Source organism: Aquarana catesbeiana, linkage group LG07, assembly GCF_042186555.1.
Source record: "Aquarana catesbeiana isolate 2022-GZ linkage group LG07, ASM4218655v1, whole genome shotgun sequence".
NCBI lineage: Eukaryota > Metazoa > Chordata > Amphibia > Anura > Ranidae > Aquarana > Aquarana catesbeiana.
The window spans coordinates 14,240,124-14,253,616 of record NC_133330.1 but is presented as its reverse complement, the minus strand read 5'-3'; the positions used below and the strand labels follow the sequence as shown (position 1 = coordinate 14,253,616).

Here is a 13,493-nt window from a genome sequence, read left to right as displayed (position 1 = left end):
TGTCCAAATTCAGTCACACATAAAAGACATGCCACTTATTAAACAGAAACTCATAGAATATGTACAAAGGTAAACATGAGAATATCACATTCTATACTAGTTTTTACAAAGTTTCAGAGATTTTAAATTATAAAAATGACAGCAGTTTATTCTATGCCAGGAAACATTGCAGGTGAATTAAAGGTGTCCACCATATATATAAAAAAAAAAATGCTGTATGAAAGGGACAAACATTCACAGAGCCGCCTACAAAAACTCGCCGTATTTTATCTAATGATTATGTCCTACAATTTTCTGCGCCATAATGTTATATTTTTCCTGAATTACCTCAATCAGGGAAAATATTGCATTATGACCACTAGATGGCGATGACATACCTAAGGAATAATCATATTAGTCAAAGTACAGCAAGTTTTCATTGTGAAAACAGAACAAATCAGCGCAAATATATATACTAATAGATGAAAAAGCAGCTGGACACCAGGGTCAATAAATCAAATCCCTAAAAATAATAGTATAGCAGGAGGTGCAGCGCCGAGAAAATGATAAAAAATCAAATCAACATAATAGTCCATAAACTTCAAGATCCCATAAGTGTTGTGACATCATGCTGAAAAACTTCGTGGATATAAAGTGATCCCTCCACCAGTATATGAAGTGGCCTCTCACCTCAACAACCGGACCCTTTCATAATAGAGGGTCAGATAGGCTTTTCCTTGCGGGTCAAATAAAGCAGATATGCAGAGGATCCGACTTGATCAGCAGCGGTACAGGGTACACAATATGCAGAATCAATTCCCCAACGTGTATATCATGAAAATATAAAGGGGATAGACCATAGTGCTCTCCGTATAAAAGATTTTTAATAAGATAAATGCAAAGATAAAAAACTTACAAACAAGGCACTCATCCAGTGCCAGATGTATGAGCATGGATAGATAGGCTATGAGACGGTCGCGGGTGACGTCACGACGCTCCCTTCCTTCCGAACGCGTTGCGTCCCAGTCCGCTGACGAAGTCCCCGCCCACTGGGACGCAACACGTCACCCGCGACCGTCTTATAGCCTATCTATCCATGCTCATACATCTGGCACTGGATGAGTGCCTTGTTTGTAAGTTTTTTATCTTTGCATTTATCTTATTAAAAATCTTTTATACGGAGAGCACTATGGTCTATCCCCTTTATATTTTCATGATATACACGTTGGGGAATTGATTCTGCATATTGTGTATCCTGTACCGCTGCTGATCAAGTCGGATCCTCTGCATATCTGCTTTATTTGACCCGCAAGGGAAAGCCCATCTGACCCTCTATAACGAAAGAGTCCGGTTGTTGAGGTGAGAGGCCACTTCATATGCTGGTGGAGGGATCACTTTATATCCACAAAGTTTTTCAGCATGATGTCACAACACTTATGGGATCTTGAAGTTTATGGACTATTATGTTGATTTGATTTTTTATCATTTTCTCAGCGCTGCACCTCCTGCTATACTAAGTTTTCATTGTGGCTGTGCGAACTTTTGTCACATTCGTACAGAAAAATGTATTTTACAAAATTGACCCCTTAGTATCTTTGAAAGAAATTACTCCGTTTATATCCCTGAACTGGCCGGAGGACATCAGCGTACTCATGGGGAGAAAACATAGATTTATAAAAGGTGTTTTATAAACCTCCCCCTCCCACAATGGTGAGATTCCCTGCAGTAGTTTGTGTCTCTGCCCCTCCCACAATGGTGAGATTCCCTGCAGTAGTTTGTGTCCCTGCCCCTTCCACAATGGTGAGATTTCCTGCAGTAGTTTGTGTCTCTGCCCCTCCCACAATGGTGAGATTCCCTGCAGTAGTTTGTGTCCCTGCCCCTCCCACAATGGTGAGAATCCCTGCAGTAGTTTGTGTCTCTGCCCCTCCCACAATGGTAAGATTTCCCTGCAGTAGTTTGTGTCTCTGCCCCTCCCACAATGAGATTTCCTGCAGTAGTTTGTCTCTCTGCCCCTCCCACAATGGTGAGATTTCCTGCAGTAGTTGTGTCTCTGCCCCTCCCACAATGGTGAGATTTCCTGCAGTAGTTTTTGTCTCTGCCCCTCCCACAATGGTGAGATTTCCTGCAGTAGTTTGTGTCTCTGCCCCTCCCACAATGGTGAGATTCCCTGCAGTAGTTTGTGTCCCTGCCCCTCCCACAATGGTGAGAATCCCTGCAGTAGTTTGTGTCTCTGCCCCTCCCACAATGGTAAGATTTCCCTGCAGTAGTTTGTGTCTCTGCCCCTCCCACAATGAGATTTCCTGCAGTAGTTTGTCTCTCTGCCCCTCCCACAATGGTGAAATTTCCTGCAGTAGTTGTGTCTCTGCCCCTCCCACAATGGTGAGATTTCCTGCAGTAGTTTTTGTCTCTCCCCCTCCCACAATGGTGAGATTTCCTGCAGTAGTTTTTGTCTCTGCCCCTCCCACAATGGTGAGAATCCCTGCAGTAGTTTGTGTCTCTGCCCCTCCTACAATGGTGAGATTTCCCTGCAGTAGTTTGTGTCTCTGCCCCTCCCACAATGGTGAGATTTCCTGCAGTAGTTTTTGTCTCTGCCCCTCCCACAATGGTGAGATTTCCTGCAGTAGTTTGTGTCTCTGCCCCTCCCACAATGGTGAGTGTACCCAGCCTGTGATTCAACCAGATGTTACCAGTCCGGTCGGTATCCGGGGGTTTCTTGCCCACGGCCCCTGCAATGCCAGTCCCGTGCCTGCTGCTACCTAGTATGGTGGAGCGCGGAGGATGATGGGATGGATGGGGGAGGGGTTAGAAAGAAGAAATGAAAGTTAGTTACTAACAGTGATCTCGGCGGTGCACTGGGGGCAGCGCTGGCCTCTTACCGCCTCCTGCGACTGCGATTTACTCATGATGATGAGCAGCGTCTGTAGAAGGACGTCCAGCAAACTTTCCTGCAACATCTGGACTTCCTCGCCCACATCCACCTCCTGCCAGGGACCAATAAAAAGTCAGATTGTACATGGTATACATCACCATATAGACCCCGCCCTCCTCAAAAACACAACTCGGTCCTTGCACAGCATATTAGTACATTATAGCGGACTTACCCGGCAAGCCATCCCCTCCAGTGCATCGGCTGCTTGGTTTGCCTGGCGCGATGACGTCACTCCATCATGCCATGCAATTGGGAGTGACGTCATCGCGCAACAGAGAGGTGCCATAAATGTATGATGAGCTACTTAATGTAATGCTTTTTTTTCACGTTTTATTCCTCTTTAATATGAGCGGCTCCACTGCCGATTATGCCCACCCTTGCTGCCCCCCCCCCACTCTGACTCTAGAAGCCATACTATTGGTTCTCGCAATGAAAAGCACTCTATCAATGGAGGATGGGCAGATAAATGAAAAGTCTGATTCCTCCAACCACAGAATCAGGGCTGCTGTTAGAAATCATGGGGCCCTCTACAGCCTACCTAAAAGCCCCCCCTATTGTGTATCAGCAAAAATTCCCCCCCCCCCAAAAAAAACAAAACCTATTGCACTAATCTGTATGCTTTCCCCCTAAGCATAAATTCCCCCTTCTCCCAGTGCAAATCCACCCCCTTCTGAAATCCCCCCTCCCAGCACAAATCTTTGCCCCACCCCTCCCTCAAACCCCCCCCAGCTCAAATGCCCCTCCCCCCCAAAAAAAATCACCCCTCCTAACACAAATCCTTTATCCCTCTTATAAGTTAGAGGTTGGATCTACAGATCCAGGGCTGTCTTTAAGGCAGGGCAAAAGGGGCAGCTGCCCCGGGCCCAGTCATTGTTGTGGGGCCCAAAGCAGCTGCCCCTTGAGCCCCCCACTGCCTGAAAATAATTGACAAGTGGATTTGGGAGGGCCGAGAAAATGTTTATGAGAACAATATAAAGTGTAGCGCTCTCGGTACAAAAGTGTTGGAAGAACCAAACAAAATGGACTAGGCCTAAACCATTACTGGGAGGCCCACAGAAAACATCAAATTCAAAATTGCATATAAGTGACTAGATACAATACAAATTAAACGAAGTGTCACATATTGTCAAAATAAATTAATATGGTGGAGAAAAAAAAAAAAAAAACACAATGTGGAGAAATGTGAAGGTATAATTAAATAAATTGTGTTATATAACAAAAAATGTCCAAATAAAGTCCAAAATTTATGGAGATTAGGATCTGGATGAGATTCAAACACCCACCACCCAAAACAGTCTCTGAAAATTGAATGGTGAAAACAATGATGAGGGACTTTTGCCAAGTGAGTGGATGAAACACCAGATAAATGAAACTTCTGAATAAGTGTCGGGACCACCACCAAAGCATCGGAGGAGGCTTACCGGAACTAGATGACTTGAAAAGACATACGTCTTTCAAGTCCCAAAAGGCTTGTTTAGCCACCAAGGCTGGCAGGATGGATCCTCAGATGTCCTCAACTTCCAATAGGGGAGGGAAGAGGGAAGAAAGAAAGGGGAGGTGGAGATCCCGTCGTACCTCAACCGTCCAGACTCATCAACGGGCCAACCGAATAGAGTTACATGCCATGGGAAAAATAAAGCTCACATGGCATGATATCGTTTAAAACATAAATTTATTAAAAATATAAACAGGAACATTGGCAGCACTTTGTGTTTATGTTATATCACATTTGACTGTTCGGGATGCCCCCATTGGTAGTGTCACTTTCCTAACACTGTATGGTTGTGGTTACTGCCTCCATACAATTACCAACACTAATCCAATTTTTATTTATTCCTAATGTGCAGACATTTTTAACATAAGTCGCATTTCATTTTTACTCCATTTTATTATAATTCCTTCTATCTTATTTTATTAACTTTTTTCCACCTCTGCTGACACCTGACCCGGATCAAGCGATCGCCAAGATGTGGTCCCGGCCTTCCCTGACCTGTGGGATCCTCCCCCTATTGTAGGAAGTTGAATTAGGTGTACAGACGAGCGTGATGACGCAGCCGAACCCCGAGGTGCGAGTGCGCATGTGCAGCATTCGACCGTGACGGGCTCGACCTAACTCCCTGACGTTGAATTAGACAGGTGGGGCGTGACGACGCTCCGGCCTGCAGTCACGCAGACCGAGAGCGAGGCTTGGTGCGCAAGCGGGCACCTTTGTGACTTCCGCGATTGCGCAAGGCCATGGTATCTGACACGCCTAGCGGGCAGAGCGCGATGGCGCTCGGATCTGCCTATCTGGCCATGCTGACCCCGAGGCTTGGTTACATTCCGAGCACTTCCGGGTCGGCTGGCCATATCACTAGTATTGAAGTTCTTTTTGATATATTTACTGGTTCATTAATTTCAAATTGGAATACCATTAAACGGGTATTTGTTGCTTTATACCACTGACCAGAACATTATAATTTACATACATTCCATTTCTTTCTTTAAACCGGAAGTGATACCAGCGGGGCACTTCCTGTGCTGTGACACTCCCAGTGGGGGTCATTTCTAGTTTAAATAGCGGTAAGGTAGGGGGGCTCCACACCCCAGATGAAGGCTCGTTAGCCGAAACATGTCGGGTGGACTCCCTACGATTACCGCGTTTACCATTTTGTTTTGAGCTTATTCTGATCTTCGCAAATGTGAGTGTTCCTGTTTATATTTTTAATAAATTTATGTTTTAAACGATATCATGCCATGTGAGCTTTATTTTTCCCATGGCATGTAACTCTATTCGGTTGGCCCGTTGATGAGTCTGGACGGTTGAGGTACGACGGGATCTCCACCTCCCCTTTCTTTCTTCCCTCTTCCCTCCCCTATTGGAAGTTGAGGACATCTGAGGATCCATCCTGCCAGCCTTGGTGGCTAAACAAGCCTTTTGGGACTTGAAAGACGTATGTCTTTTCAAGTCATCTAGTTCCGGTAAGCCTCCTCCGATGCTTTGGTGGTGGTCCCGACACTTATTCAGAAGTTTCATTTATCTGGTGTTTCATCCACTCACTTGGCAAAAGTCCCTCATCATTGTTTTCACCATTCAATTTTCAGAGACTGTTTTGGGTGGTGGGTGTTTGAATCTCATCCAGATCCTAATCTCCATAAATTTTGGACTTTATTTGGACATTTTTTGTTATATAACACAATTTATTTAATTATACCTTCACATTTCTCCACATTGTGTTTTTTTTTTTTTTTTTTTTCTCCACCATATTAATTTATTTTGACAATATGTGACACTTCGTTTAATTTGTATTGTATCTAGTCACTTATATGCAATTTTGAATTTGATGTTTTCTGTGGGCCTCCCAGTAATGGTTTAGGCCTAGTCCATTTTGTTTGGTTCTTCCAACACTTTTGTACCGAGAGCGCTACACTTTATATTGTTCTCATTTTTATTTTTCTTTTGTCTAAAAGGAGTGTTAGCTGCTTACCGTGTAAACTTTTTTTCACATGATCAGTGGTGCAGCGCTGTACTCATCTCCCATTGATTCTCCGAGAAAATGTTTGCCCAGGGTCACAGAATGCTTGTCATTGTGGGAACAGCTTCTATGGGTGGAGGGGGGGGGGAAGGACGGGCATAGTTGGTGTGTCCCTTGTACACTATCTATCTCTTAGAAATAAGGATGACAGGTCCTCTTTATTCTGGGGGGTCAAAAAGAACCCAAATTTCTCCTTTACCTTTAAAAGCAAAAAAAAATAAATATTTGCATTTTGACTTGGGCCAAGGGCATAGAGATGAGTGCCGGCCATCTTGGCGTCATTCGACTTCCTGCCCAGCAAACGGCTGCATCGGATCGCTCCCGGGGCTTTACCGGTCCGATAAGTGGCGGGAGGGGGATGGGGGGGGGCGTATATTTACTATGGGCTGGTTGGCAAGTGGTTAAATGTCCTCTGGAAAAACGATCCACCACAGATCGTTTTTCAGGGGGCCGGAGAACGCCGCGGTGCGTCTGCGCGAGGCCTTCCTGAGCGCTCTCGCGTGTCGACTGCAAATGGATTAAAAAGTGGATTAAAAATACATTTCATTTGCACTCCGCTATTTTTAATCTGTTTCTCTGTTTCAATGGGGAATATCTTGAAATAAACAGATTAAAAGAAACGGAAAGATAACAAAATGTAACAATCGCTTAAAGACAGAAAAAGCATAAAAAAAAAAAAAAAAAAAGATTAAAGGATTTAAAGCTGAAGTTTAATCTGCTTATATTTTTCCTTCCCTGGCTCCTCCCCCCTCCCCTCCCCCCTCACCAACATTTTAGCGGATTTGTTGAGTCATTTCTGTTTTTATTACATTCTTCTATGTTATAGGCTCATCACCGGGACTCTGTGCTTCTCTATGTAATGCAGGCAGATCATGGCTGGTGGGAGGGGCTGTACATACCTTCCTTAAAACATCACAGCACCCGGCCTCAGTACTCCTCTCCAGAGCCCTCAGCCCTGAGGCCAGCAGTTGTTTGCTACAAAATTACAATTTACAGTCTGATCACTGGGGGAGGGGAGACTGAGGAAATGCCTCCTCCTCCTTCTACAAAGTTACAATGTACAGTCTGATCACTGGGGGAGGGGAGACTGAGGAAATGCCTCCTCCTCCTTCTACAAAGTTACAATGTACAGTCTGATCATTGGGGGGGAGGGGGAGACTGAGGAAATGCCTCCTCCTCCTTCTACAAAGTTACAATGTACAGTCTGATCACTGGGGGGGGGGGGACTGAGGAAATGCCTCCTCCTCCTTCTACAAAGTTACAATGTACAGTCTCACCACTGGGGGGGGGGGGGAGACTGAGGAAATGCCTCCTCCTCCTTCTACAAAGTTACAATGTACAGTCTGCTCACTGGGGGGGGGGGGGGGGGGGAGACTGAGGAAATGCCTTGCGATATGTGAACGGGGACTCGGGGGGGGGGGGGGGTCTATTTATAAAAATATTAGCATAGCGGATCATCCAGTGAATGAGCACGTACATTTCTGTACAAACAAATGTTCTTTAAGCCCATCATCTCTTCTGAAGGATCGTTCGTTTATTATAGGCAGGGGTTAAAATACCACATTATGACCACTAGATGGAGCTGAGGAGGCACAGGAAATACATATGCCTAAGAGATACAATGTAACAATTTTAGAGAACGCTGGAGGGAATTGGCATGTTAATGTAAACCGATTTGATTCATTTTTGATCGATTCACACAAAATTGAACGTAAATGCACATTCAATGGACGAATATACATTTCCTCACCCCCTCAGAAATGACACTATACAGTTTTTGTCATTTCTGGGGGGGGTGGGGAAAGGGAATCGCTGTGATAGGCTGAGCCCGTTCTTACCGCTGAGCTGCTCTTAATGATGGAGAAGATGCTGCTGAGGATTCCGGAACAGACCAGCAACTCCTTCTGTTGGCGCAGGTGAAGGTGGATGTGATGCAGCACCACGGGCAGCAGAATCCGGCGTGCCTCTGGGGAGAGGAGACAGATGTGGGGGGGGGGGGGGAGACATCGACACGGTCAGATTAGATCTGGGTTTTCCCAGCATGCATCAGTATTGCAGAGCAATTCTAGGAACAAGTAACATATAAAAAAAAAAAAAAAAAACAATTTCTCGATTGTTAAAGTGGGGTTCCACCCAAAAAAACAAAAATACATGAAAAAAAAAACCCCAAAAAAATTTGGATATTTTTTTTTTTTTACTCACCTCTAAATGCCTGTTGCTAGGGGGTCCTTCGTAGTCTGCCCCTTCCAGTGCCTGGGCTGGTGACATCACTTCCCCCTCAGCACAGGAAGGGCTCTGCTCTGCTTCCTCCCTCCTGTCAATCATCTGGGACCCATTTCAGGTCCCAGGTGACTGAGCGGCCAATCACGGCACACAACGCCACTCGCGCATGCGCAGTGGGTGCCAGGCTGTGAAGCCACAGCCCGGCGGACACAGTTGCAATGCCGGCGCCGCTGAACGGAGGGGGGAGACGAGCGGGGCTTCGATCCCCCGCATCGCTGGACCCAGGGACAGGTAAGTGTCCAATTAAAAGTCAGCAGCTGCAGTATTTGTAGCTGCTGACTTTTAATTTTTTTTTTTTTTCATGGGCCCCCCTGGGTGGAACTCCTCTTTAAATGATGAATTCCGTGGGTTGGTCTCTGCTTCTTAAAAGTTAGCAGTGACAGTATTTTTTTAGTTTTAAGATTTTGTAAACCATCTGAATAGACATGTGCACTGACAACAAATGTGTTCGTTTTCGCGACATTAGTTGTTTTGCTTTTTTCATAAAATTGAAAATTCGGAAATCTGAAAATTCAGATTTTCACATTTCCAAACTTCCGAATTTCCCAATTTTCGAATTTCCGAAATTCCGAATTTTCGGAATTCGAAAATTCAGACGTTCAAAAATTCGAAAATCCAAAAATGCGAAAATCTGAAAAAAAGAAAGTCAGTAAAATTCGAAACAATAACTAACTAATAATAACTTTTATAACGAATGCCGCATCTAAACAAATGTAATGGAACTAATTAATAGTAAATAATAATAATAAAAAGGTTTTATTATTTTTATTGTTATTTAGTATTATTAGATCATTACATTCCATTCGTTTAGATGCGGCATTTGTTATTTCAGGTAACTTTGGATAAATTCGTACTCGTTACGTTCACTAACAGCAAAAATTGAAAGGACATTCCAATACCTATAATTTAATATGTATTATTAGTTAGTTATTATTATATTAGTTATTATATTAGTTATTATATTAGTTATTAGTTAGTTATTATATCAGATTTTCTAACTTTCAAATTTTCATTCTTTTGAATTTTCAGATTTTCATTCTTATTTTCGGATTTTCAAATTTCCAAATTTTAGAATTTTCAAACTTTGGAAATTTTGAATGTATGAATTTCCTAATTTCGAATTTCCGAAATTTCGAATTTCCGAACGTCCGGATTTCCGAAATTCGTTATTTCAGATAAATTGTAGCTACGGATAAATTCGTATTCGTTACGTTCACTAACAGCCAAATTTGAAAGGAAATTCCAATACCTATAATTTAATAGTAATTATTAGTAAGTTAGTTAGCTATTATTTTGAATTTTCGGATTTTCATTCTTTTGAATTTTCATTCTTATTTTCGGATTTTAAAATTTCCAAATTTTTGAATTTTTAAATTTCCCAAATTTTGAATTTCCGAATTCGAAATTTTCCAATTTCCGAATTTTCCAATTTCCGAAATTTCCGAATTTTCCAATTTCCGAATTTTAACATTTTCCAATCTCGGATATTTCAAATTTTCCGATTTCTGAAATGTCTAATTTCCGAATTCCTAATTTCCAAAATTCAGAATTTCTGAAATTTCTAATTTTCCAATTTCCGAATTTCCAAAATTTCTAATTTTCGGAAATTTAAAAATTCGGAAATTTGAAATTTGGAAATTCGGAAATTCGAAAATTCGGGAATTGAAAAATTCGGTTAAATTTTGGAATTAACCAATTTGTCAAAATTCGTTAAAAAACTAATTCGTAACTAAACGAATTGCACACGTCTACATCTGAAGTTCCTCGTTAGATTGCACGGCTTGTGGCTGGAGCTGCAATGAGCTAAGAGGGCGGAGCAGGGAACACATTGCATTTATTTTTCACAGCGGGTAGCCTGCTGCATAAATTGAGCACCATTCTGAAAATCAGAGCCCCTAAGACCCTTTTCAAAAATTGTGCCACACCCAACCAAAAAAGGTTGCGCTTCAGCAGATGGTCGTGGGTGCCATGGACAATTAATGGCGCCGCCGCCCTCCTGCTAAAAGCGTGCGTCGGGAAAGCGCACAGTTTTGGGCACACAAAGCTGTGAACCTAACCTAAATTATTTAACAAAATGTTCAAAAAGTATATATTTTTTTTGGGGGGGTTCCTCACCTGGGAAGGAGAAGAGGCGACAGTCGACAGTCCGGCCGATAGACTGCAGCTTGACCACGTCCATGGACTGCCCCAGATGCAGCGTGCTCGGGAGACTGCTGAGCGTTCCCCGAACGAACTCCGCAACCTCCGTCACCGAGAACATGGGCAGCAACTCCTCGAAGATGGCGGGAAAGGAGCTGAGCAGGGCAGCCTGCAGGGGGGAGCAGAGTGTCATGGACGGACCCTGGGGACCACACAACAAAACATAAGAAAAAACGCACAACGCACAGAATGACGCATGCACAACGCACAGCCCTCAGCAGGAAATCTGTTCTACAGCTACAATTCCCGGCATTCATTGTTAATGGCGTCCCATAGGTGGCCACAAAAAAATACGCGCGTCTGTCAAATGTGGCGAAATGCGCAGTTAAAAAAAAAAAAAAAAACACCCAAAAGCTCAAGGCTTTAAAAAGCCGCCATGTTTGAAATGAATGGGGTGCCCTGTGCCTGGGGGGCAAAAATGCGGCGCGATTTTGGTTGCTTTCGTGAAATTCCAAAAGGTGAATACTGCCTTAACCACTTAAGGACCGAGCCTCTTTCTGAGATTTGTTGTTTGTTGTTAAAAACTGTTTTTTTTTTTTTTTTTTCGCTAGAAAATTATTTAGAACCCCCAAACATTATACATTTTTTTCTAACACCTTAGAGAATAAAATGGTGGTCGTTGCCAATATCTTCTGTCACACCGTATTTGCGCAGCGGTCTTACAAGCACACTTTGTTTGGAAAAAATACACTTTTTTGAATTAAAAAAATAAGACAACAGTAAACTTAGCCCAATTTTTTTTTTTATATTGTGAAAGATGATGTTACGCCGAGTGAATTGATACCCAACATGTCACGCTTCAAATTTGCGCCTGCTCGTGGAATGGCGACAAACTTTTACCCTTAAAAATCTCCATAGGCGACGTTAAAAAAATTCTACAGGTTGCATGTTTTGAGTTGCAGAGGAGGTTCAGGGCTAGAATTATTACTCTCGCTCTACCAATCGCGGCGATACCTCACATGTGTGGTTTAAACACCGTTTTCATATGCGGGCGCTGCTCACGTATGCGTTCCCTTCTGCACGTGCGCTCAGTGGGACAGGGCGCATTTAACATTTTTTTTTTCTTATTTATTTTTCCTTTTATTTTTACACTTATTTAATTAATAATAAATAATAATAATAATTGTAATGATAAAAAAGTTTTTATTATTATTATTAATTTGTTACGTTCCATATGTTTAGATGTGGCATTCGTTATTTCGGATAATCCGTAACTTCTGATAAATTCGTATTCGTTACGTTGACTAACAGCCAAATTTGAAAGGAAATTCCAAACCTATACATTAATAGTTAGTAATGGTTTAGTTATTTTTAGTTAGTTATTGTTTCAGATTTTCGAATTTTCAGGTATTTCGGATTTGCGAATTTACGAATTTTCAAATATTCTAATTTATGATGATTCTGAATAATTTGTTAAACGGGTTTTCGTTAATTCTGATTATTTGTCGAAATTCATAAAAAAAAAAAAACGAATTCAGAACGAAACGAATTGCACGTGTCTATTTGTATTCTCATTATGTATACTCTCACTATGTGGATGTGATCTTGCACTAGGTGTATATATGTGTCCTTACTAATATGTGTATGTGTGCATATGATGTGTTTTAAATAATGTTCTGAGTCCAGTGATGGTGAACCTCGGCACCCCAGATGTTTTGGAACTACATTTCCCATGATGCTCGTGCACTCTGCAGTGTAGTGGAGCATCATGGGAAATGTAGTTCCAAAACATCTGGGGTGCCGAGGTTCACCATCACTGGATGAGCTCTCCCATCGATATGTCTTGCTAAATTTTTGTCTATTGTACTTGACACGTCTCCCCTGTACCAGGAAATCAGCCGTGCGTCGGACAATATCCTCCCTCATCTCACCATGAATCCTGGGAATTAGACATGTGCACAGCCAAAAAATTCGTTCATTTTCGTTTCATTAGTTTATTATTTTTTTCGTTTTTCGGGTCATTCGTTATGACTGCGATTCGTAAATGCGTTCATTCATACATTCGTAAATTCGAACATTCGTACATTCGTAAATTCGAACATTCGTACATTCGTTCATTCGTTCATTCGTACATTTTTACATTTGTACATTCGTAAATTTGTAAAATTATAAATTAGAAAATTCGGAAATTTGTAAATTCGAAGTTTGAAAATCCAAAAACCCGAAAATTCAAAAATCTGAAATAGTAACTAACTATTAAATTATAGGTATTGTAATTTCCTTTCAAATTTGACTGTCAGTGAACGTAATAAATACGAATTATCCAAAACGAATGCTGCATCTAAACAAATGGAACGGAACAAATTAATAATAAATAATAATAATGAAACATTGTTATTATTATTATTATTGTTATTTATCATTATTAATTCATTACGTTCCATTCCGTTTTTTCGGATCATTCATAACTTCGGATAAATTTCTATGTGTTATGTTCACTAACAGCCAAATTTGAAAGAAAATTACAATACCTATAATTTAAAAGTTACCAGTAATTACTAATAGTTAAATTATTATTAGTTAACTATTATTTCAGATTTCCGCATTTTCGAATTTACAAATTTACTAATCTACGAATGTACGAATGC

General features: G+C 41.8%; 1 protein-coding gene across 14 annotated transcripts in view; it reads right to left on the bottom strand.

Moving 5' to 3' along the window:
• DOCK3 (dedicator of cytokinesis 3) overlaps positions 1-13,493 on the bottom strand; it is a 239,580-nt gene that overhangs the window by 53,700 nt on the left and 172,387 nt on the right. For 7 of the 14 annotated variants that reach the window (XR_012235189.1, XR_012235190.1, XM_073591625.1 and 4 more), the window contains 4 exons: positions 10,822-11,014; positions 8,262-8,389; positions 2,856-2,960; positions 2,667-2,735 (listed from right to left, as the gene is read on the bottom strand). Coding sequence is in view for 12 of the 14 variants with exons in the window: in XM_073591625.1 (XP_073447726.1) it covers positions 2,667-2,735; positions 2,856-2,960; positions 8,262-8,389; positions 10,822-11,014 (495 nt within the window). In the remaining 2 variants the exon portion in view is untranslated. Of the gene's footprint in view, positions 1-2,666; positions 2,736-2,813; positions 2,961-8,261; positions 8,390-10,821; positions 11,015-13,493 lie in introns of all 14 variants that reach the window. The other 7 variants (XM_073591627.1, XM_073591632.1, XM_073591635.1 and 4 more) reach the window with 2 other exon arrangements.